We start from the raw sequence: 24,957 nt of genomic DNA on the forward strand, positions 1-24,957 counted from the left end.
GGGTTAATTCCAAAACCAATTAAATGTGCTTCCAAACGAAACTGCACATTAAGAGCAGTTAAACCCTAAGAGCAAATATAAATGAAAAGAAATGAAAATCCAAAAGCTCATGGCTGCAAACCTATCACTGGATGGGCCGGTGAACCCCCTACATGAGTTAATCACATTTTAATGCTTCACAGCTTCAACCAGCCCAGCTTTCTTCAGGCTGGCACACAACAAAATCCTAACCTTGGAGACCAGGTTGTCCTTAAAGGATGATTAAAAATTTGGGGGTTTGATGAGTGTGTTCTTTGGCAATGATACCATCAAGAGATTAAACCAATGCATTTGCACACTAGAAAAAACCAAAACACCAAAAAGCCCTCCCAAAACAAAAACTTTCTAAATCACAGATGGAAAATACTGTTTAAACTCTGCACATTTAGCTGGGCTCCCAAATATTTATCTGAAGTTATTGTTTGGAATTTCTCTTGACTTTGAGTTGGAAGCAACTTTAAAGCCCATCCAGTGGCACCCCTGCCATGGGCAGGGACACCTTCCACTGTCCCAGGCTGCTCCAAGCCCCATCCAACCTAGCCTTGGACACTTCCAGGGATGGGAATCAGGCATCAAAATCCTAAAAGGGCATGAACCAGAAACATGAAATCACTGATTCAGAAGATTTTGTTTGGTGTCAAGCCGAAAGAGATAACAGGGCTTAAAGGCATCCCAAAATGTAAAGTGTCAGCAGACAAAACCAAGAATTCCTTTCATGGAAAATCCTTGGACTCTCAACAATCAACTGCCATGAACATGCTGATAACAAATATCAATATTCCCACTGCACTAAAGCACAAATATTATCTGGAGGGCAAAGATGCAGATGAATGCACAAATATAATAAATTTTGGGAACAGGGAAGACAAGATCACAGCTTTTGAAATCCCTTTTGCTTAAGAGGCCACGTTATGGGTGGCAAGGAGCTTTCTTAACCTCTTTGAGCTGTGCCCAAGCTGACCTAAGTTCAAGGAACAGTGGAAAAAGATGAGCAACTGTGGCTGCAGCCACTGCTGCCAAATATCCTCCAGGAATTCCCTGGTGCCAGCAGGAAGAGGTAATTTTGTCCAGCACTGATGCTCTAGAATGGAAATAAGCAGCCCAAATCTATTAGCCCACCTCTTTCTCCTGATGCCACAGCTTTGGACTTGAGACATCAATCTTGTAAGGGGAATTTGCCTGTTAACAAACATGAAAATCCAGCTAGAAGCACATGAAATTCTTTTGTGACCAGCATCTCCATGAGGATTTTGAGAGAGACGGTGCTGAAAAGCCTTATCAAAGTCCTTTTTATCCTCCCTGGGGACAAATTCCTTAATAAACTGAAGGAAATTATAACACCAAGGTTCCCTCCCAATGATCTTGTGATCATCTGACCACTTATAAGAAATGAAGTCTGAACTTTCTCTGCTTGGAGTTCACCTGCCACATTCTGATTCTCTGATTTTGGGGTCAGATTTGCTTTTTTATGGATTCTGACTCAAATCCCAGCTGCTCCTGTTGGTTTAACATCTATGAGATGAATTCAAACTGCATTGTTAGCCACTGGGTCATGCAGTGAGCAGGGGTCCTGGACTCACTCTGGGTATTTGAGATTTACTTCAGAGCCTGTGATTTTGCTCTTCCCCAAAGGCTTAGGTCCTTTTCTTTCTGTATTGTCCTCTCCTGCCATTAAATCCCCTTTTTTCCTGGATTTTTCCTATCTCTTCCACCTCTAATTTTAATTCCTTTTCCTCCTGGATTGTCCTCTCCTACCAGTAAATCTCCCTTTTTTCCTGGTCTTCTCCTTTTTCCTCCACCTCCAATTTTCCTTGAAGTTGCTTTGAAGTCCAGGAAATTTGGGAATTTAATTTCAGGAGCCTGTACCTTAAACACAAACAAAGTGCAATCTGCAGTGCAGGTTTTGGGAAATCACACCCTTCACACCAAAAACAAAGCAGTGGGGATTTAGGAAAACTCAGATTCCTTTCTAGACTTTTTCACAAGATACTGTAATGTAATAAAATCATAGAATCACAGATGCTTTGGGATGGAAAGGACCTTAAAGCTCATCTCATCCCAACCATTCCATGTGCATGGGCAATAATTCCTCACCAGCATTTTAGGAGTATTTTCTGCTTGTAGAAACACAGGAGGAGCTGCTTGTGGGAGATCTCCAGAGGTCATTTAGTCCAACACAACAAGATTTACCCAACAGCCATGAAATTTAAATTGGGCTTTAGATCCAGGGTTTATCACCTTATGAATTTATTAAATAAAAACAGGAGCACGTAGGAATTCACTGATACTCATGGACAGAAAGCTTTGTTGGGGAATAATTACATTTCATCAGCATTCAGGAGGGCTGGTACAGTACAACCAAATATATTCCCCCAAATGTTCCCATTTTTTTCCAGGAGGAAGAAGAGGTCCAGGCTAAAAATCAACTTTCTTAAGGCATTTCTTTTGTAACTTAAAACCAAGCAGGTGATAGAGACATCACACACCTGCAAACTGCTCTCATTACTGGAATTAATTTATCCTGTTTCCATTTTAGGGACCATCCAAGGGCCAGTGATACTTGAGCACATAATTCTTTATCCCCATTTCCCATCTCACTTCCATCCCTGTTGCTCTCTCTCCTTGATAGCAACACATTCATGCTGGAGTTTTCACACAGTGCTGATCAATGACACCAAAATATCCAACAACAAGTGAATTATGGGCTTGGGTGAAAGAATCTGGATATAAATAAAACCCCAACTGAATAAAAACTTCTGTCAAGGGATGCCTTTGCTCTCCAGGGCCCTATCAGCTCAACAGTTTTTTATTTAACCCCAGGCTGCTCTTTTAGAGTCTGCAACCAAACTGCTGGGGACTGTCTCCCCCTGCCCAAGGCTGTGAACATGCCTGCAGATCAATATATTGATCCCTTTCCCAAGTGTCATTCCATCTTTTCTGCCTCCCATGCCCCGGGATTGATTAAAGTGCAGTGTACAATGCAGAACATCCTGATGCCCCATCTCCAGCTGGTTTAGACGGCAAGAAAGTGCCTGAATTTCACTGTGGAGTTTCCAGCTGGAGCTTTTTGGATTCCTGGGGGCCCTTTGTGGAGACTTCCACCCAGCAGCAGCTGTGCTCCTGCCTTGCTGGGGATCCCCAGGATCAGAGGGGAAGCAGCAGCAGGAGGGAATCCAACCCACCTCTGACTGCCCCAATTTAGAGAACACAGTGTGAAATAAAAGGACTGGAAACACATCTGCTCCACTGGCAGCATTATCCTCTCTGGCTTTTTGTTCTTTTCATCTTCAGGAGGCTCCTGGAGCGCCCACAGGCAGCACTCCTGTGCCAGTGCCTCCGGCAGCTCCAGCTGGCAGCAGAGCAGCTGGAGAGGGAGAGCACTCCCAAGGGTGGATGTTGCCTTCCTGCATGGAATAAATGCTCCAAATTGTGGCATTCCCATTCTCTGAAAAAATCCCTTTGCCCAGGATTTTTCTCCTGGGGAGCTGAGAAGCCTCAGAGAAAAGGAAAACAATTCTTATCTCATTTGCTTCTCCTGTGTTGTGCTCACATGTGGAATGTGTTTGGAGATGGTTTCATTGCATTCTGCTGTGAGTTGTTTTCACTCTTTGGCCAATCAGGGCCAAGCTGTGTCAGGACTCAGGAAAGAGTCACAAGTTTTCATTATTATCTTTTTAGCATTCAGTAAATGTCTTTTCTGTATTCTTTAGTATAGATAGTATAGTATTCTTTTATATTATATAGTATAATAAAGTAATAAATTAGCCTTCTGAGAACATGGAGTCAAATACATCATTCCTGCCTTGGTCAGGACATTCCCAGCAAATTCAATACCAAACCCTCCTCCCTCTCCCTGCCCTCCTGCTACACCTCCTTAGGAAAGCACCCCAAATATTATCCCAGTCCTTATGGGAATGCATTTCAAAGTCCAGCTTTCCCACTGAAAACAAAGCAGAGCATGGAAATCTCTGGGCTGTGGCAGGAGTTATTCCTGGGGGTGTTCACATTGATTTATGCCCCAAACTGCTTAAAATCCCCATCCCTGCAAGTGTCCAGGGCCAGCCTGGACAGGGCTCAGAGCAAGCTGGGATGGTGGAAGGCTTCCCTGCCCATGGCAGGGCTGGAATGGGATGAGATTTACGATCCCTCCCAACCCAAACCACTCTGACAATGGGCCCAGGCACCCAATCCTGATACCAAACGTCCTGAGTCAAAAATCCTGAGGGATCAAAGTGGTTGAGCACCTTTTCCATGTTCTTCCTCACCAGGTTCTCTGCTCCCATGAGCAGCAGGGACAGATCTTGGGTTTTAAGGTAAAAATCTCTTGCTAATTTTTTATTTTTCCCCCAGGTAAAATGGGAAGGTGGCATTCCAAAGGGAAAGGGACATCACAAAATCTGTCTTTTTGTTTCAAATTCTCTGTATGACTGCTTGCTCTGGTGGATTTTAGGTTTCTGTTTGAAATGAGTAAAAATTTTTCTGAAAAGCAGCTTTGTTAATCAGTGGGGTAATTCTTGGTAGGGAAAACACACAGCACTATAAGGAATTCTTCTTTTACCAGGCTATTCCCACCTAAAATAGCCCTTTATGTACATTTTATCCACATTAAAGCTTCCATACAAAATTTATTCCCATTAACACCTCTCCCATACCCGCTGTGGTTTTATCTACAGTGAAGCACAACACACCAAAAGCTGTTTCAGTTTTTAAGGAATATCCTCAAACAACACAGCTACACCCAAACTCTCATCACCATTATTTCAATAACCTCACTGGAGCCAGAAAAAAAAAATCCAAATGCCCCAATTTCTCTTTTCTACACCCCAGAATGGCATTTCCAATGGATATCCCTACATCAATTTGCAGTTGTGAACATGAGAGAGGAGAAATACACCCAATATTTGGGCTATAAAGAAAGAGCTTTCTCCATCCAGGGATAAACAGGACAGGAAATGACAGAAGCACTTTCTGTCACTCCAAGTAGGAATAAACTATCCCAAGACCACAATAAATATTTTCATTTCCACACAACTTAGAAATTGCAGTCATTTAGAAGCCAGGGAGCTTCTTGTGGCAATTATTTGTTGTATTTTACAGTTCAGTCACAGCTAAAAATAGAGGCAGGCTCGTGTTTGAGAAGATGATTGAGCCTTGAGGGCCCCAGCAAAGCACAAAATGGATTTGAAGGATATTTGGGACTGATTTGAAATGTTCCACCTGTGCCTTTTAGGATGCAAAATGAAAAACAACCACACAGGAAAGCAATGACAAAAAGCAGAGCAATAATTTAACCATTTTTCAAAACTGACTTAATTGCACCAAGGGATCCAAACTTTGTCCAAGACCAGCTCTGATTTCCTATGAAATAAAATAAGGATTGGAAGGAACATGATTATTATGGGTATTTGGGTTCCCATGGTACCCAAAATGTCCTGATTTCTGAAGCTTCTACTTAAGGAGCTCCCATTTTCTTTTGATATGGTTGCTGCTGGGGAAAAAAAAAAAGGTTCATTTTCCACCTAAATTCCTGAAAAATGCTTCCCAATTCCTCTTTTACCTACAGTTCCTGCTGGATCCAACCTTAGTGCAGCAGATACGAGACATTATATTCAACTTCTGGATTGAAAACCCCTCTAATTAATATTTTCTTCTTTCTCTTGAGTCAGGAGAAACAAACATTACAAAAAAAAAAAAGTGATGTTTTCTTCAAGAGACTAAATCCTCATCCAGAACACCCCCATGTGTTATAAAAATTTACAACTTCAAACCCTCAAATTTACATTATCCCCTATTTTTATGCCAGGTCAGCAATTATTTCACTCAAGAATTTAACTGATTTTCCCCTTAATGGCCTCAAAATTTCCTCTAGGTGTGACAATTTCCTACACCCGGGTGTCACTTGCTCAGCACGTTTGAATTCTATCTCAAAACAAATCATTTTTAAATGTGGCAACACTGTTTTGACCCTGTAAATCTGTTACCAGCAAGATTTACAGTGGAATTTCCCAAAAAAGCAAGCTTTTTAATGTGCTATTTTTAAGTGACAAAGTGTGTTCAATATTTAGCACAGGGAAGAAAACAATTCCAATATTTTTAAACCCCCAAATGCGACTTTGTAGCCAGAAATGGAGAGTTTGCATTTCAGCTGAAGATATTTGGATGGGTTTTTGTCTGAGGCACAATTATTTTGTGCTCCTTCCTCATCATCTGCACAGCTTGGATAATAAAATACACAATTTTATTGACTTACCCTTACTTGACCAACAAAAGCATTGGCTTCCTCTTCCTGCACAGAGAGGTTTTTGGGGAGAAACATGTCAAAAACTGGTCCGTTGTCATTGACATCTGTCACCACTATATTGACAGTAGCAGTCGAAGTCTAGGCAGAAAAAGAACATTTTGAAGAAATTCTCTTTATTTTACAGCTTCCCAGGTGAGAACCCTGCTGTTACCTATTGGGCAGAATCACAGGTAAGCAGATAATCAATTTTTTAAACATGTTTTTGTGAAAAGAGAAGTGTTTCAAGTGTTTATTTTGAATTTTTGGAAGACAAAACAAGCCCCAGACTGACTCATATATTAGAGATGCATGAAAACTATTATTATATTATTATATAATTATTATATAGTTAATATATAATATATAAATATTATATAAAATATATAAATATTATAATATAATTATATAATATGATATAATATAAATATTATAAATATATATTATTATATTAATACTATATATATTATTATATATATATAATATATTAGAGATGCATGAAAATCAGTTATCTTTTAGTTTTTATACAGTACTTTAACAATTTAAGGAGTATTTGTTTTGAGTAGAGGGAAAAATCTGGAAATACCAAAATTTGCCAGAATGTGAAAAGAAAATTAGCTATTTATCAACCAAAACACACCACAGTGATGATTAACTAAGCTGATGAAGTGGCACAATCATCCTCCTGCATCATCCTCCTCCCACCCCACCCTGATGTTCTATTTTGCAACCCAATTTTAACATCCCAGGAGGAGGGGACAGCAGAATTAACTGTATTTGATATGAAATGTCAACAAAATATGTCTGTGCTACCTATGGAAGTTTTCTCTCCCAATCCAAAAGGTGGAGAGGCGTTGGCTTGAGTCACATCCCCTTTCTCTGCTCCCATAGACTGAGAGCTCCAGATCAAAACACCACTTTGTTGTATTTATTTTATTGAGTCCAATATATTGAATTTTAAATCAAATCATCCAACTCAGTGTCTTAAAGCTCTAATCTTGTGTGTTCTAATGTTTTGCATCAAATTCCTGTGACGGAAATTTGGACCCTCTTGGGAGGCCTGGAGCGTGTCCAGGGCAGGGAACGGAGCTGGGAAGGGCTGGAGCCCCAGGAGGGGCTGAGGAGCTGGGAAGGGTCTGGAGCCCCAGGAGGGGCTGAGGGAGCTGGGCAGGGGCTGAGCCTGGAGCAAAGGAGGCTCAGGGGGCCCTTGTGGCTCTGCACAACTCCCTGCCAGGAGGGGACAGCCAGGGGGGGCCGGGCTGTGCTGCCAGGGAACAGGGACAGGACAAGGGCAAAGGGCCTCAAGCTGGGCCAGGGCAGGCTCAGCTTGGACAGCAGCAGCAATTTCTGCATGCAAAGGGTGCTCAGGCCTTGGGATAGGTTTAAAAGGGGAGGTTTGGAGCCCCCACACCTGGAAGTGTTTAAAAAGTGAGAGGATGTGGCACTTTACAGTTGTGGTTTAGTTACAAGGTGGTGCCTGGTCACAGGTTGGACTTGATGAACTTGGAGGTCATTTCCAACCATAAAAATTCCATGATTCCATGAAATGTTTATGACAGGACACTCACAGGGATTACGCTGTGCAGATGTGAACCCAGAAGAAATCCCTTTGCTTTAGGAAGAACAAACCTGTTTAAAAGTGGCACCTCACAGGCTTCATAGGGAAACCTGCAACCATCGTCCCTTAACAAAAACCCCAAAACAGCAAAATAGAGAAAAAAAACCAAAAAAACCAAAACCAAACAAAACCCTAACCAAAAAGTCTGAATGGAGACCTGCATCATCTGGTGCTCTACTGGCATCACAATCAGCAATTCCCAGCTCCAGATGCAGCTGGTGCGCTTTCAGTGTCCCAAAAGCTCTCAACATCTGCATAAAATAACTCCTCACCACTTAAAAAATTCAAAAATCCAGAGGATTTTGAACCAAGACAGCACAAGGTGCTCCCAGGCTGGCACCTTCTGTTTACTGAGGCCCCAGTTATTTGCTAATTGTTCCTGCCATTCCCACATTCCATTTCTAAAAGGAAAATGCACTTTCTGCCTTCTTGTCCAGGCAAAAACCACTCCAGAACGTTTGCTCTGCTGTGATGCACACTGAATGTAAATCAGCTTTTCCAAAGGTAACTCAGCTCCATGAAATTCAGGGAAATAAACACCCTCACATTTAATAAACTGAGGCAACATGGTGTTAAATAACAGTGGCTTAAGGGAGGAATTCCCATTAGGAAAAGATTTCTTTTCATTCCAGGTAATTTTCACGGGCTGTGGTTGATCATCTGCAGCATTTTGTTCTCTTTGAGAGGATTTTATAAGGAGAAAGGAGGAAGGAAAAGAAACTTCTGAGATTTTTTTTTCCCAACTCTTGCCTAAGGATTTTCAGTATTTTTCACATTCCTGGCCATTTTTTACTCATCTTAAGCACCCTCCCTGTCAGCCAACACATGCAGGTCAGTGCTCCACTTGTCATATTTAAATTTTCACTTCTGAATTTAAAAGGCAAGATTTTTGCAAAGAAATAATATTTTGCAAGGAAAAAAAAAAAAAACAAAAAAAACACCCCACCACCTTAATGAGATACCAAATAGTAGAATTAATTTGAGAAATTTTATCAAATGCTCCTGTCTCTAAACTTGTGCTTGTTAAAATAAGATTCTGTAAGAGGACCAACATTTCAAGTAATCCCTGTTTTTATATGAGTCATAGCTTAGAAAATTATCAGCTGTGAATGAATTCAGAAATCACTGTAATAAGACCAATATTTCAAATAATCTTCTTTTTTATTAACCACAATCTAGCAAATGACCAACAGTGGGTGAAATCACAAGGAGCATTCAAAGCAGACTGGGTTAGAAGCAACCCCCGGCTTCTCTTCCTTAAAATCAGTAACAGACCCTGAAACTGAGAAAAATGCTTCAAAATCTCCCTATTTCACCCAAATACAGGAGACATTTGTTATCTCACTGCTGTCTCAGCAATGCCCACCTTTACCATGAAGTGAGACGCACCTGTGTGTCTTTGAGGCAGCACTTCTCTCATTAACAGCAGAAAGTGCCGTGATCAAAGATTATTGACCAAAACCAACGTTTTTACATCCCCATTAGATGGCTCCAAAGATTTGTTGAAGCGCCAACCTCAGATTGATGGGCTGTGCTGAAAAAAGCCCTTATTTGACAAACCAGAATGAATTACAGAGGCTCCTCCTGAACTGCAGCACGGAGCAGGGTTGGGAACAACTTCATCAACCCTGCTGGGAGTCATGAAAAAGTCACCAGACACTCAAATCCCACTGACTAAATAATCACTGCCCATATTCAGGGATAAAGCAGAGCCTGTTGCCAGCCTGACACTGGATCAGAACATATGGAAAAATGTGGAGACCCTGCCACAGGGTGCCCAGAGCAGCTGTGGCTGCCCCTGGAAGTGTCCAAGGCCAGGCTGGATGAGATTTGGAGCAACCTGGGATAGTGGAAGGTGTCCCTGCTTATGGCAGGAGGTGAGATTGGGTGGGCTTTGAGGTCACATAAAAACCATGGAATCACAGTTTGGGTTGGAAAGGACCTTAAATCCCACCCATTCCCAGCCCTGCCATGGCAGGGACACCTTCCACTGTCCCAGGCTGCTCCAAGCCCCAGTGTCCAGCCTGGCCTTGGGCACTGCCAGGGATCCAGGGGCAGCCCCAGCTGCTCTGGGCACCCTGTGCCAGGGCCTGCCCACCCTGCCAGGGAACAATTCCTCATTCCCAATATCCCATCCAGCCCTGCCCTCTAGCACTGGGAGCCATTCCCTGTGTCCTGTCCCTTGTACAGAGGATCTCTCCACCTTTCCTGCAAAGTGAATTCAGAAATTTCTTAAAGAATTATGAAAAATCACTGAGGTTTTGTAGAGGATGCTAAAAGAGGCAGAGAAGCAACAAAAAAAGGTCTTCACAAATAATTAAATACCCCTAAAATTCTTTAAAGAATTGGTTCCCTAAAATAATGAGATACACCTAATTCACAACTGGTTTTCCAGGGATACTCTTCATGCAAATGCAGCACAGGAAAGTTTGAAAACTGCTTTGCCTGGTTAAAAATGAGGCTTTTCTACACCAGAATCATCAAGCACAGTTTGGGAAGGAATGCTAAAGCTATTCCTGGAAATTTAACCAGGGAAAAAGCCATCTCAGCCTCATATCAGGCATTTCCTATTCATTACTGGAGAAACCCTGCTAACTTCTCTTTTATAATGAACATAAATAAAAGATCCAGAGCAGCAGTTCATATCTTTCTTAGGGGCCCTCAAATATTTCTTACATAGATAATTCTTCCCTAAGCAATAATTGTAAAATTTACATCAGCTGCACAAATTCCAAGGATGCCAGGCCCTGATAAATGTTATGGATGATAAATCTGAAGGAAATTCCACTTTGTTTTTATTTTATTTGTACCCTGTCATTTAAATTGAAGTTGGGAATTGATGAGAGCATTCTATGCCTTGGAGAGGAAACATTCTCGGCTCTGATGCCAAGCAAGTTTAGTAATTTGGACAAACTCTCAGACAAACCTGTCATGTTCAGAGATCAGCAGTTTGCAAATAATACAATTGGAGGCAAAGCCTTTATTTGATCAAAAAAGAAATGGTAAATAATTCTGCTGATATCCATATCAGGATTTATTGATATTCATCTAAAGAAAACCATATTTGAGTGGGGACAGAATTAGCCATTCTATGATTCCATTTTCAGACCTTCTTTCCTTCCATGAGAAGTTTAAAAGAACTATCTCCCCACCCTCTCCAAGCTATAAAGAGGAAATTGCCAGCTGGACTGCAAAGAAATTTTGAAGAGAAGACCCTGAGGGGAAGGGAAGTGTTATTCTGTAGCTTGTCAATAATTACACTAATGAGAAAAAATCCCAATAAGCCTGGAGATGAGACAAAGAGAAAAACTGTCAAAACTCCAAAATAAAGCCCAAAGGGAAAGCTCCCAAAATGAAAACCTCATACATCACAAAAGAGAACAGAAAATATGGAAAGGAAGAGAAAATCATGGTCATTTAAGGAACATCCTTGACAAATAGAGAGCTTTCTCTTTCTTCTAACAAAAGCCATGTGTATTTATTTCAAACTTCTCCCTCTGAAAGCTAAAGATGGGAATTCTTGCTTTGGAATTGCCTCCAAACACACCTCAATTTGTGAACACAAACTGAGCTTGGAATGTGGTTTTTCCTTCACATTCCACTTTGCCCACCTACAACTAAAAGCTCATTACTTGGGAAATAAAAGCATTTTCCTGCCTGCCCAATTAATGCATCCTTAATTGTTTGTTGTGTCGGACTGTTAACGGTGACAGGTTGTGTTTTCCAGGGAAAACCCACAATCCTGTTAATGCTCCAGGTCATAACTCAGAACAACAATAATATGGGAAGCACAGCTGAGCATTTTAAACAATCAGGAGCATTCCAGGGAAGAGTAATGGAAAGGTGGCAGCCAGGCCACCCCATTCCATGGAAAGCCAAGGTGCTGGGTGAGGGCATCAGTGACTCTGGATTAATTTTGATGGAATTAACAGTCCCCCAAAGTCAAGTGGTGTCACCACGACTGCCACCACACCACATTAAGCAGTTAAATCAGCCTTGGGGCTTAGAAAAGAGAAACCTCAATTACTCCATGCCACAGCAGTCTTGACAAAGCTCTCTTAGGCCCTTTGGTAATGACACAGAAAAATGAGCAAGAAAAAAATCTAAGACTCTTAAAATCCCCCAGAAATTCAGGTGTGTGGGACCACAGACTTTGCAAATGCAAAAATGAGCTCAACAGCATGGATGATGATGGGGGTTTCTTTAAAGAATATCAGGGATCAAAAGGAGAGCCAATACCACATTGTATCCTACCCTAAATTCCAGTGGATTTTAGGGCAGGCACAGAGCATTGGCCTGCCCTGGTGGCAGCTGTGGAAGAAGGAGGTCCAAGATGAAAAATCCAGGAATTGGAAAGGAAAGAGCAAGATGTCTTCTCCAGTATGGGAGGAAATGACCTGGAGTTGTGCCAGAGGATGTTTAGCTTAGATATGAAAGAAAATATCTTCACCAAAAGCACTATGAAATACTGGAACAGCTTCTGAGGAAGTGGTGGAGTCCTCATCCCTGGAAGGAAGTGTTCAAGACACGTGTGGATGTGGCACTTGAGGACATGGTAGAGCTGGCTGATGGTTGGGTTTGATGATCTCAGAGGTCTTTTCCAACTTTAAGGATTCTGGGACATGCCTAACTATGGGAAAGGCATATCCTGAAGAAACACTGCTCCTCACAAGCATGAGGCTGGGGCTCCTGGACCCACAAGCTCATGTGGGAGGTGTCCTGCTGTCCTCCAAACTCCTGGAGATACCAGAGTGGGAAGAAAAATCCATTTTAATGGGTCTCCCTGAGCCAAGAAAGATGCTGTCAGGGCTGGGGATACCTGAGCCTTGCTCAGCTCCATGGAGAAAAACATCCCTGGTTTTCTGAGAACAAGAGAGCCATCATGTTGAGACAGAAAGCTTCCAAAGCAGTCTGGGATAGATTTCTTCCTGTAAGCATCAACAATTTTCAAGCATAGCAACCTTTCCCAGCTGAGGTATTCCAGGATTTTATACACTATTATTTAAAAACTCATGAGCAGAAGTTTTGCCCCTTTGCTTTCATGTCATAGTGGCTAAAAATCTTTGTTCACACAGAGATTGGCTGGGAAATATTGTGGATATTGAAATTCTGGAGTGCTGGCCCCAGTTTCTGAACCAGTATCACCGGGTGAAGCTATGAACACTGAACTTACTCAAGTGAGTATGAAAGACCAATACAAATGTTCCCTTTTCCCCCACTCTGTGAGGACTTTTTGGTCATCTTTATGCTTGAAAGGTATGGATTAAATAACCACATTTAAATTGTCAGTGCCTGAGGAACATCAGCTCCTGAGACCTCCTGTGCAACTGGAACTTATCTGGGGATCCTATGACTGCTGTTCACAAAACCAAGCTGTAAAAATGTACAAATGCCAATTATCCATGGTGCAACTGTGGAGGAAAGTTCTGCTGCACTGGGTTTGTGTGGCAAGGTTCTGATAGTGGGGGGTTATAAGACTCCTGAATCTTTGCTCATATTTTTCTTCCCTGTCCAGCTGAGGAGTGCAGAGGCAGAACAAGGTCAAGCCATCACATCTCACTGAAAAAAAAACCACAACAAATGCAACAAAACTCCCCGCACACCAGTAAAGTATTTTCCTTTGAATACCTTTCAAATTTAAAAAAAAACCCAAGCAAATACAGGAAATAAAATCCAAAAGCTGACTTTAAGTAGGTTTGACTCTAATAGCTGGTTTCATGTTGGATGGAAAGGGATCAGGTTGGATATGTTACCAGCTAAAATATGTTAATGGGATTTAAATGACATTGTACCTGCCTGGGGAATTAATTTTGGGATTTCAGGCAAACTGCAACAAGGCATCTGGTGACATCATCAGTTTTCTGTAGGCATTAATGGAACTGTTCACAAAAAGCAGAGCTGGATGACAAGCAGCAGGTGAATGGGCTTGGGGAGCAGTGGTTTTGTAATTTTAGAATTTTTTTTTCCTAGAAAGACACTGTTGCTTCCTGCTAAAAACTAGTTTAAAAGCAAAATTAGTCCATGAAATGGAACCACTTGGACTAAGGATTTGTGTCCTCAGAAGGCTTTGGCATGGTACCAACCAGGAACTATGAGGGAGTCCTGACCCTCCTCCAGGAGAAGCCTGTCAAACAGCAGGAGCACATCCAGACGAGCTGCAAATCGAGGGAATTGTAAAGACACAAGGAAGCCTGGCAAATCAGTCACACCCACTGTTTCCTGGCATGGAAAAGGCCTGGAGATTTAATGGCTTGGTTGAGCTGCCTTGTTTCATCCATTTGTTTGCAAAATGAAAGCCAAGGAGCTTATCCAGCCTTTTTTATAATCCTGGCAAGCCCAGCTCTTAACCCTTTCCAGCTGCTGGCATCAGGAGCTTTGGTCAACTGAGTCCTATTGCTGGGCAATCTTGAGAAGAAAGGTGCCCCACCACTGACAGAAAATATGAACCACAGAAAGCAGCTACAGGCAGGGAAGGGACAGTGACAAAAAACCCCAACCAGGCAGAGGGAAAATGCTCAAGCTACAGAGCGTGCCCATGTTTCACCCTGAGAGCAATGCACACACAGCTGCAACATTCCAGGGCAAAACATCTGGTATGAAATCACAGAGTCATGGAATCAACACAGCTGGAAAAGATCTCCAGGATTATCAGATCTGCTCTGTGACTGATCCTCATGCCAGAGCACTGAGTGCCACCTCCAGCCCTTCCTTGGACACCTCCAGGGATGGGCACTGCTGCTGGGCAACCCCTGCCAATGGGATTGAGGGAGGAGAGGAGATGAGATATCAGCGGATGGAGTTCTTAAAGTGGATTTTGTTGTTACAACCAGTAACAAGAACTTCAAGAGGTGTTCAACAGCACAGTCCAGGGCCAGCTCTAAAGGAGCCCTCCATGGTATATTTTGGGTGGTTTTTCCAGAGCTGAGCTTCAAACACCATATCTCAGCTCACATACAACTATTTTCTGCTAAGCACTGTGCCATGATTAACAGGATTTCCTTTCAAAACCCCAACTATCACCTTCAGAATGTTAGAATTAATAAGCTGGCCACTTAATCCCGGGGCAAAGCGAATGAATCTCTCTCTAGATGAAAGGAAAAGGAATGAGCTTTTCAGTCCCCTTTTTTTTCACATCCCTGAGAGTATTTCAGGAGCATAACACAGCCTGAACCAACTTGCAAGTCTTTAATTTACATCTTCAGATTTCCCAGCTGAGAGTTTGAGATCAAAACCACCAAACTCGCAGCTGTGAGAGCAGTTCACGAAGAACAAACCCACAAAAGCTGTAACCAGATTTTTCATGGAAAAGGTGGAGACTCTGATAATTACTCCATGTTGTCACTGAATTGTATAAAGGCTTCCTTGATACTTTTGGGTGTGTGTGGAAATTCTGAGTAAATCTGAGTAGGAAAGTAAAGATGGTAAGGTAAAGAAGCCAAAAAGAGCATGAGATAGAAAAAATGAATGAGATTTTCTTCTGTCACAATGAGAACAGGTTCAAATCCCAGAATTTTCATGATCACTCTATAGCAATGTGTGAAACAGAGACAGCTCTGTTTCAATCTCAAATCCTTCTACAACAGCCCATTCTTGTTATTTATTAATTATTATTGATATTATTTTAGATCTGCCCTTATACAGAAGGTCAGATGTACAGAGATATCTCCCCCACCTGTGCTACTATTCCATGGCAGAACTGCTGCATTCCCAGCAGCACAATCCAGCTGCAAACTTTCAGGAAAAATAATTCCATTGCCTCTGTCTGATCAATAAACACATATCCTTAAATAGTCCACCATTTTATAATATGAAAATCGAAAAAAATCACCATTTTGTTATATTAAACACAAGTGTGAGCAGCAGCTGGTGGGGCTGGTTGTGGGGTCATAGATTGGTGCAAACATACAAGACCTGGAGATAGCTCTTGACAAAAATTTGTTATTTTTGAAAGAGAAGTGGGATTTTCCCAGATTTTTCTGGAGATCTGGACAGTCAGTTGTGGAACAGGGCTGGATAAAGTACAAATCACCAATAAAACTTCCACATCTGGGAGAAAGGAAGAAGAGGACCAGGTATTGAATAGCACAAAGAAACAGAAGATGAACATCTGTAAATACAAAAACCCTTGGCTATTAAAGAATAACACAAAGCAGCAGCAAAATCCCTTTGTCCATCATCAAGGCAGAGACACACAGGCTTCACCCACACCAACCAAAGGGAAAACTCCCAGATTTCAGATAGGTTTGGTCAAGATCCATGGAAAACACACAGTCAGACCACATGGAGGTGGCCAGTGCTGTCCAGCCCCTTCACACTCAGATGCCTCAGGTTTTAGCTTTTGTATTTTTCAGACTCTGTGCCGCTTTAGTGTGTGGGTCTGGGCTTCACATTAAGGGATGGTGAGATCTCTGCACAGAGCAAGGAGACAAAACAATTCCTGCTCCAGCTGGGGACCAAGGACAAATGATCCAAATCTCAGGCCCAAGAGCACAAACAACGTGGGCTGGAGAGAGAAAAACAAGGATGGGACTGCATGGGCTAAAGCTGGAATTGGACAATGAACTCCAATATGCAAATGGAGCAGAACTGACCAAAGTGACAGACCCCGTGACCAGGTGTCCATTTTGTGCCCATTTTGGTTCCCCTTGGGTGCAGCCCTGGCTGGGCTCTTGTGCTGCCCAAGGTGGATCCATGGAGACCTTTTGATAAATCCCTGCTTTATTCTTTAATTCTGGTCTAGGTCAGCCTTCCCAAGGCCCCACCAGGACACTCACCCCGTCGGGTCTGCCGTCCGAGGCCGTGACGATGAGGATGTAGCGGTCAGTGCTCTCTCTGTCCAGAGGCTTTCCCAAGGACAGCAGGCCAGAGCTGGCAATGAAACAACACCAGGACACGTTAGCAGGACACCTGGGAGAGGTCTGTGAGCACCTGAGCTCCACCACCTTGCTGACACCAAAGCTCCTCTTTGTAGGAGCTTTTAGGCTTTCTGTGGGTGAAAGCCAAGAAAAGCCTGGAGCCAATTCCTAATGCCTTCCACTCGGATACAGGAATAATCCTGGATTAAAACATCAGCCTGTCTCAGGAGGTTTGGGTATTTAGAGTCACAACGTTTCCCTCACACCAAATTAGAATTCTTTTGCACCAGGAATTAATAAGCCTCAGGTTACTTCTGTCCCATCATTTATTGTGGGAAGTCGGGTCACTGCCCCCTCCCTTCCTCCTGCAAGGAAAAGAATACTTTGGATTGCAAATAATAATTAATAGGTAATAATAGGTAAAATAGAGGGTGGTGGGCCAGGCACACACCAATCTGGTGCTTACACTTCATAATTAACTCTCTCTTTCTCACTCTATTTAAGTTGGAATTCAATTTAAGGAAAATACAGTTCTTAAACAATGCTCAAAAGGCTTTTCACTATAGGCTAAACCATAACAGGTCAGGAAATTAAAGCAAAAATTGTCCCTGCCATTAGTCAGGAGCTGACAGGTAAAAGGGTTTTAATTAATCCCTGGCCACTCTTTTAAATGGAATCTTTCCACCTCAGTGAGTTTCTCTTACCCAAAGTGTTTAAAATAAATAAACAGTGGCCAGTGACAAAGCCCAGAGTGGAATTTGGCTCAGAGAGCTCTCATGAATGGCTGACAGCCCCTGGAAGGAGCAGCTGAAGGTGTCTGAGCACAACCCTTTTCTCTCAGCTCCTCATTTCCTGGGCTGACAAGTCCCAAGCCTGTTTTCCAAGGGTTTTCCACTTACCTCTGAGAGAGATTAAAAACTTGCTGAGGATCTCCATTCTGAATGAGGTATTTGATGGGGTCGCCCTCTCTATCAAAAGCCTTTAGGGAAGGAGAAAAAAGGATAAAATCAGTCAGTGACAAAGGTTTCCTCTCTTCCTTTCTATGCAGAAACTTGGGAATTAAGTTTTAGGAAAGTTTCCCAAGGGGATGACACCAATCCCTGTTTCTAAGGCAACTTTGGTTATTGATGGGCTACTCAAGATAAAGCTGGAGCACATCAGAATTCCTATGCTGTACAGAAATGACAATATCCTGAATGTAGGATAATAATTGCTATTAATTATTAGTAACCATCTGATTATCAAATTACAGCTACATCCAGCAGCATGAGTATGAAATTCAGGCTTTAATAATTTACTTCTATTTTTCTGCAGCTCCACGCTGATTAGACTGAACTTTCAGTTTCCTTTCTTCCCATTTTCCACTTTTTATCAAGATCCCTCTTTCTGTTATTTTATTAGAACCCCAATCTTTGGCTGATGCTCCAGTGAGTTCCAACTGCAGCACTCACCCTCCCCAATAATTTGCTTTTTGGGGGTTGAAGATCAGGGTAAGGCCTTTAAGAACAGACATTAATAGCACCAAAATGAGGATATTCCACCTATTAAGTGGGAAAAAAATCTTTCAAAAGTTGAATAAACCACTTTTGATGCCTCTCCTGGTGCCACCCGAGGCCATTTCCTCTGGTCTAGAAGAGAAGAGGCCAACCCCCCCCCTTGCTCCTGTCAAGTTGTTGCTGTGGACCACAATCAAAGGCTGCACAGCTTTGAGCTGACCACCAGTTTTTGAGATAAAACCCAAGAAAAATAACAAAAAAAACCCAACTCAAATGCCCCCCCCAAAATTAAGAGCAGAAGCACAAACCATTTAAATGTGCAGGCAGAGAAGGGAATGCAGTAAGAAAACAACTTGGCTTAGCCAAATAAAAAACAGGGGCTAAGTCAGATAGAAAGGATAAGCACAAAGAAAGAGCAAGAAAAACTGGATGGGGACACAGTCAGAAGAAGTCAAGGCAAAACTGGAACACAAACAGGAGAGAACACAAAGGACAACAAAGAAATGTTTAAACTACAGAAGGAACCTGAGGAGTGGTTTGAAAAGCAGAAGGGATGATGTTGAGAAGGTCAGAGAGGTAAAACTGCCCCATTCCAGCTCCAAACCAAATTAACTGGGGCAAAACTTCAGCTGAGAGCTGGGCAAGAGTCAGGCAGGGAAGATGTTCATGAACAGACCATCTTTGAGTCTGCTGCTGGAATTCAAGCCTGGTGAAGTCCATCCTGGTGTATACAAGGGCTAGAGCAACCTCAAAGCCACCAGAGATTTTATTTTTTTTGGGCACTCCCAGAGAACTAAAATGCTGGAAGGCAAATCCAAGGTCTATCCTTCATGAGGAATGAGCCAGGAAATCACAGACCAAGCAGGTGGAGTGCAATTCCCAGAAACCCACAAATAGCCAAATTATTTGTAAGATGGATGACACAGAACTGAATTTCTCCAGCACACAGGGAGGCTGAAGCAAAATTTAATCTGATTTTCCAACAGGACAACAAGTCCCCTGAACAGGGCAGAAACTGTGGCTCATTAAAGTAGCTGAGCCATGGTGCAAGCTTTTCCTATTGTTTGTTGGGATATTTTCACAAAAGAATTCCAACAGCAGTCTCCAAGTGGAGGGTGGGATTAAGAAAGAATTAAACCCATTATCAAAATGAAGGCCAGGCAATAGTGAGTGGTGCTAGTACTGACTCAGCTCTGCATGGATTTGTACAGCTCTCCCAGCACTGATCAATATTCCCATCCACAACACCAATGACAGACTGGGAAAATTGTTTATAAACTCCATGGGTGGCAGTGAGTGACAGGAAGTGTGGGTGGAATGTGGATCTCCTTGGCCTGAGGACATGAACAGTCAGGACCTGAGCCAAGAACACAAAATGCTGCAAGCACTGGGGGCAGACCATGCGAGGAGCTGGCATCTCTGAGGGCTGTCCTTGGTCCTGAATCACCACAATCCCACGGTTGCTCCTGTCTTTAGCCCTTTGTCCTCCTTTTACCTTCCCTGCAGGGCATCCTGCCCTCCCTTCACATTAAGTTGTCTCAGGGGTATCATTATGCTCTGCATTCTCTCATAGCAAGTCAGGGGCTCTCAGAAAGCCAGAAAATCAGACTGGCTGTCATTGATTTAATTTGCTCCTTATCCCCACAGAAAATAATTTAAAAGGGGAAAAGTTGCTTTGAAAAACTCCTGCTTTGCTTTCTTTAAAAGCAAAGAACACAAAGTTCTTGTGTACAGAAGAAAACCAACAAAGGCAAGGGAGAAGAGCAACTTATTCCTGATTTTTTCCAGATCAATGGCACAGAGTGATTCCATAAATTGGACACAACAATTCCATGTTAGCTCCTTGTTCAGCACATAACTGGACCCTGCTAACAGCCCTATTTGTTCTGCAGGCTCCCAGAAAAATGACAGCATTTGCATATTTTAATTAATAATGGCTGGCAGAACATGAAGCCATAAACGCCTCCCAGGCATGCAATAAACTCTGAGGTTTATTTACAAATTAATGCAGTGGAGATCATTTAATATTGCATTAATCTCAAATGTTGTTAATTAAAACACCAGTCAAGACCAGCCGGGTGCATTAGAAAATAAATAAGGGGATAAGAAAGAAATAAAGCTCTCCATCATCAGCATAAGAAATTTTAATGGACAAGAAAAAAGTGAATTTTATTTTTCCAAAGTCTAAAGGGCAAATTTAAAGCAGCTACATTTACATTGTTACTCACCCTAATGTTATGCAGATCTTCAGATTTGATAATTTGGGAATACTTGAAAAGTTTTGTTGGCTCTCTACAGGATTTTGTAACCCTCCTGCTGTATGCAGAACAACCAAATTATTACTAAAGAGAGCCATAAAAGCATAATTTCTAAACCTGCACCAGCCCAAACACTGATTGGATTGATGAGACACAGGAAAAGAAATATCACTGTGAAAATTTACACAGGAAAACACTTCTGCAGTATTTGAGACCTGATAATATTCTAAATCATCAATGGAACACAGGTAATAAAAACCAAGCCAAGGTGCCTAACAGAGAACTTTGTGTTGCCTGGAAAAGGCAGCACAGGATTTCAGAAGTTTAAATATTCAGTTAATGAATTTTTAAAATATCCTGGTGGATTTTACACAGGAGGGAATAAAGGAAGATGAAAACAGAAATATGCTGCCCACAGGAGGAGTCCTTTAATGCAGTTGGAGGTTTTAATGCAGGATAAGGGAGCTGGACTTGGCCTTGGGTTGGAGGGATCATTCAAGCCCACCCAGTGCCACCCCTGCCATGGCAGGGATACCTTCCACTGTCCCAGGCTGCTCCAGCCTGGCCTTGGGCACTGCCAGGGATCCAGGGGCAGCCCCAGCTGCTCTGGGCACCCTGTGCCAGGGCCTGCCCACCCTGCCAGGGAACAATTCCTCATTCCCAATATCCCATCCAGCCCTGCCCTCTGGCACTGGGAAACCATTCCCTGTGTGCTGGCACTCCAGACCCTTGTAAGAAGACCCCCTCCATCTTCCACATTTCAGGTTGAGGACTACCAGACCTACAAGAGATACAGTCCTGGACTAACCACCAAAGCTAAAGCCAAGCATATTTGGGATTTAACAATTAAATATTCTTCATAAAATGCAGGATCTCTGAGGCTGGAAAATCCCTGCCAGCCCATGGAGTGCCAGCTGTGCCCAGTGCCCACCTTGTGCCCAGCCCAGAGCACTGAGTGCCACCTCCAGCCCTTGCTGGGACACCTGCAGGGCTGGGCACTGCAAAGCTCCCTGGGCAGCCCCTGCCAAGGCCTGAGCACCCTTTGCATGCAGAAATTGCTGCTGCTGTCCAAGCTGAGCCTCCCCTGGCCCAGCTTGAGGCCCTTTGCCCTTGTCCTGTCCCTGTTCCCTGGCAGCACAGCCCGGCCCCCCCTGGCTGTCCCCTCCTGGCAGGGAGTTGTGCAGAGCCACAAGGGCCCCCTGAGCCTCCTTAGCTCCAGGCTCAGCCCCTTCCCAGCTCCCTCAGCCCCTCCTGGGGCTCCAGCCCCTCCATGCCCTTCCTGGACTGGGGACCAGAACTGGACACAGCCCTGGGGGTCCCTGAACAGGGCCAGCCCAGAATGGGCTGCTTGGGGTTTAGTGAAACATTAAAACAAATTATTCCATTGGAGCTTCACTTTCCAATCACATTTAAATCCCATCAAATCCTTCCATACTAAAACCTGCCAACAGTTTTTTTTTCTGCCTCCAAAGATCCCTCAGGCCACAGATTCCAGCACCTGTCAAGGAAACACAAATGTTTCTGTTTCTCATCAAGTTCCTGGCTCCTGTTCCTCTTTGGGGCTTCCAACCCCAAGTGTCTCTCACCAGGGAGGAGAAGGCTCCTGAACAGCCTGGCCCTTCACACTCCTCCCTCCCTGCAGGCACCACAGATGTGCCAGGAGTTAATTGGCAGCACTGAGCTAAATTAGTCATCCTCCCTCAGCACAGGTGACTGTCTGAGCTTAACCAGCCAGAATAATCCCAGCCTTTCAGCAGGAAACCACTGTAGCAGGAGCTTTCCCATCCACCTGCTGCAGTGAGTTAATTAGAGCTCCTTTATTTCACTACTGCTAAACACAGCATTAAGTAAGTTTCTGATCCTTTAAAAAAAAACCTCAATAAAGATTTGCCATTTCTTTCCCTATTTTGCACAGCTGGTTTTGAGGCACAAAACAATGCAGTAGATAAGAAACAGTAAATAAGTCAGGAGAGAACTGATGTTTTAACTATTAGTGCATCAAGGGGGGGTCTGGTCCTGGTGCATGAGGATGAGGGATGCTCCTGCTGCTTGACCTGGCCAGGAGCTGTTGCATGATCCCTGATCCCAGGGCACAAGGTCCCACTAATCCTGGGCCTGGCAGCACTGGGATCTCTGCTCCCTCTCAGCCTGTTGCTACACACACCAAGGGGTAGAAATATCTTCAGGCATTTTTCAAAAATGACAGGCTAGGGAAAGCAATTGCTCAAAATCTTACTAAAATTCCCCATGAATGAGGTGCTGAAGCAGTGATCAGAATCCTCTGATCTGTTGGCAAATACAGAGAGACATTCTAACATAATAAATCACATTCCTTTCAAGCTCCCAGCCACTCATAGAATTTTTTCTAATATAACTATCATAGAATCCCAGAATGGTTTAGATTGGAAGGGACCTTGAAAATCAACTCATTCCACTCCCTGCCATGGGCAGGGACACCTTCCATTATCCCAGGCTGCTCCAAATCCCATCCACCCTGGCCTTGGACACTTCCAGGGATGCAGGGGCAGCCCCAGCTTCTCTGAGCAGTGCCATCTGCAGCCTACAGCATCTTTTACAATATTTAAATCAAACAAAGAAGTAATAGAAACAGCCAAGTGAGCCCTTTTCCTCTGCAGTCCATGTAAAAGGGGCTGCTGATCAAAATGAAACTATTTTCAATCCTTTTGAAGTGCCCCTTTTCCCCCCTGGATGCAAGGAATGGCTTGTGCAAGGCATGACACAGAGGGCAGGAAGGTGGAGAGGGTTTCAGCAGCCTCAGGGCGTGCCAGGGTGTGGGAATCCTTAAAATCAGAGGGTTTTGGGAAAGCTGCAAAAGGCAGGCCCCAGAGACAGCAGAACTGTGATCAGAGCCAAGCAGCAGCCATGAGATTGGTCAGCAGAAAAATTACGTAAGAAGTAGAAAAGTAAGGACAAATAGAACAATGGTCTGTGTATTAATGCTTGTCTAGAATAACTCCCTAAGCTGCAGAAGAGTTTATCTAGTGAGATACTAGGGAGTTCTAAGCTAAATAATGGAGCTCTGTGCATTTTTTTTTAAGGCTTACAAGCAGGTATTGTATTTGAAATAGGCAAGCATTGTTTAATCAAAGGTACATGTTCTTGTAGTGGTTGGACAGAACTACTGTCAATGTGCTTTTGCTTTGTGTGATTGGTCAAACAACTTTTAAAGTGAATTGTAACATTAAGTTCTTAGTGTGCTGCCTGGGATGTGAGCTGATGGCATCTTCCCACTGTCATAACCATGGAATGAGACTGATGCTGGAAAATCAAACAGCTCAAGGCACGTTCTCAGCAGCCCCATCCTGTTTGTGATTTGTACAGAGCCCCCAGCCAGGGAAGCTCCCCTGTGTACCTGGAGTCTGTGATTTGTACAGAGCCCCCCGTCCAGGGAAGCCCCCCTGTGTACCTGGAGTCTGTGATTTGTACAGAGCCCCCCATCCAGGGAAGGCCCCTGTGTACCTGGAGTCTGTGATTTGTACAGAGCCCCCATCCAGGGAAGGCCCCTGTGTACCTGGAGTCTGTGATTTGTACATAGCCCCCCATGCAGGGAAGGCCCCTGTGTACCTGGAGTCTGTGATTTGTACAGAGCCCCCCATCCAGGGAAGGCCCCTGTGTACCTGCAGGTTCAGGAGAACAGCGCCGATCCTCATGGCCTCGCTGACTTCCAGGCTGTACATCAGCTGTGGGAAGCGTGGGGGGCTCTGGTTGTTGGGAGGCAGCACCTCGATGTAAACAGTGGTGATGGAGCTCCTGCAGTGCAAGGGGAGAAAACCAGTTAAAACCAGTCAGAATCAATAAATCCAATCCACAAGGCAACCTACAGTGGTTGATTTACACATTGTGTGTTCTTGAGCTCTAACAGCCTCCCTTTGCTCCTCTAAAAGCTTCAGGACATATTTTTCCTTCTGGATCAAAAGGAAAGCAGGCTGCCACATTCACAGAATCACTGGGTTGGAAGAGACCTCCAAGATCATTGAGCCCAACCCAGCCCCAGCACCTCAGCTAAACCCGGGCACCCAGTGCCACATCCAGGCTGGTTTTAAACACACCCAGGGATGGTGACTCCACCACCTCCCAGGCAGACCATTCCAGAACTTTATCACCCTTTCTGTAAAAAACTTTTTCCTAATATCCAACCTACATTTCCCTAGGTGCAGCTTGAGGCTGTGTCCTCTGGATCTGTCAGTGCTGCCTGGAAAAAGAGCCCAGCCCCAGCTGAGCACAGGCACCTTCCAGGAGCTGTGGAGGAACTCTGAACAGGAAGAAAAGCTCAATCATTTCCCCCAAAGCAGCCCAAAGTGGTGTAATTTCAAAAACAGAGCAGTGAGATATCAGTGCATGCTCCACAAACAAACAGCTCCAGATGTGCTGGGTCCTCTGCAGGAGCAGCTCA

General features: G+C 43.5%; 1 protein-coding gene across 7 annotated transcripts in view; it reads right to left on the minus strand.

The window, feature by feature from the left end:
- The window catches only part of PCDH15 (protocadherin related 15), a 639,096-nt gene that overhangs the window by 102,576 nt on the left and 511,563 nt on the right, over positions 1–24,957 (minus strand). For all 7 annotated transcript variants that reach the window (XM_054515533.1, XM_036385480.2, XM_054515534.1 and 4 more), the window contains 4 exons: positions 24,182–24,314; positions 17,689–17,768; positions 16,709–16,802; positions 6,290–6,418 (listed from right to left, as the gene is read on the minus strand). In XM_054515533.1, coding sequence (XP_054371508.1) covers positions 6,290–6,418; positions 16,709–16,802; positions 17,689–17,768; positions 24,182–24,314 — 436 coding nt within the window. The remainder of the gene's footprint in view (positions 1–6,289; positions 6,419–16,708; positions 16,803–17,688; positions 17,769–24,181; positions 24,315–24,957) is intronic.

This window comes from Molothrus ater, chromosome 8, assembly GCF_012460135.2.
Source record: "Molothrus ater isolate BHLD 08-10-18 breed brown headed cowbird chromosome 8, BPBGC_Mater_1.1, whole genome shotgun sequence".
In the NCBI taxonomy this organism is placed as follows: Eukaryota; Metazoa; Chordata; class Aves; order Passeriformes; family Icteridae; genus Molothrus; species Molothrus ater.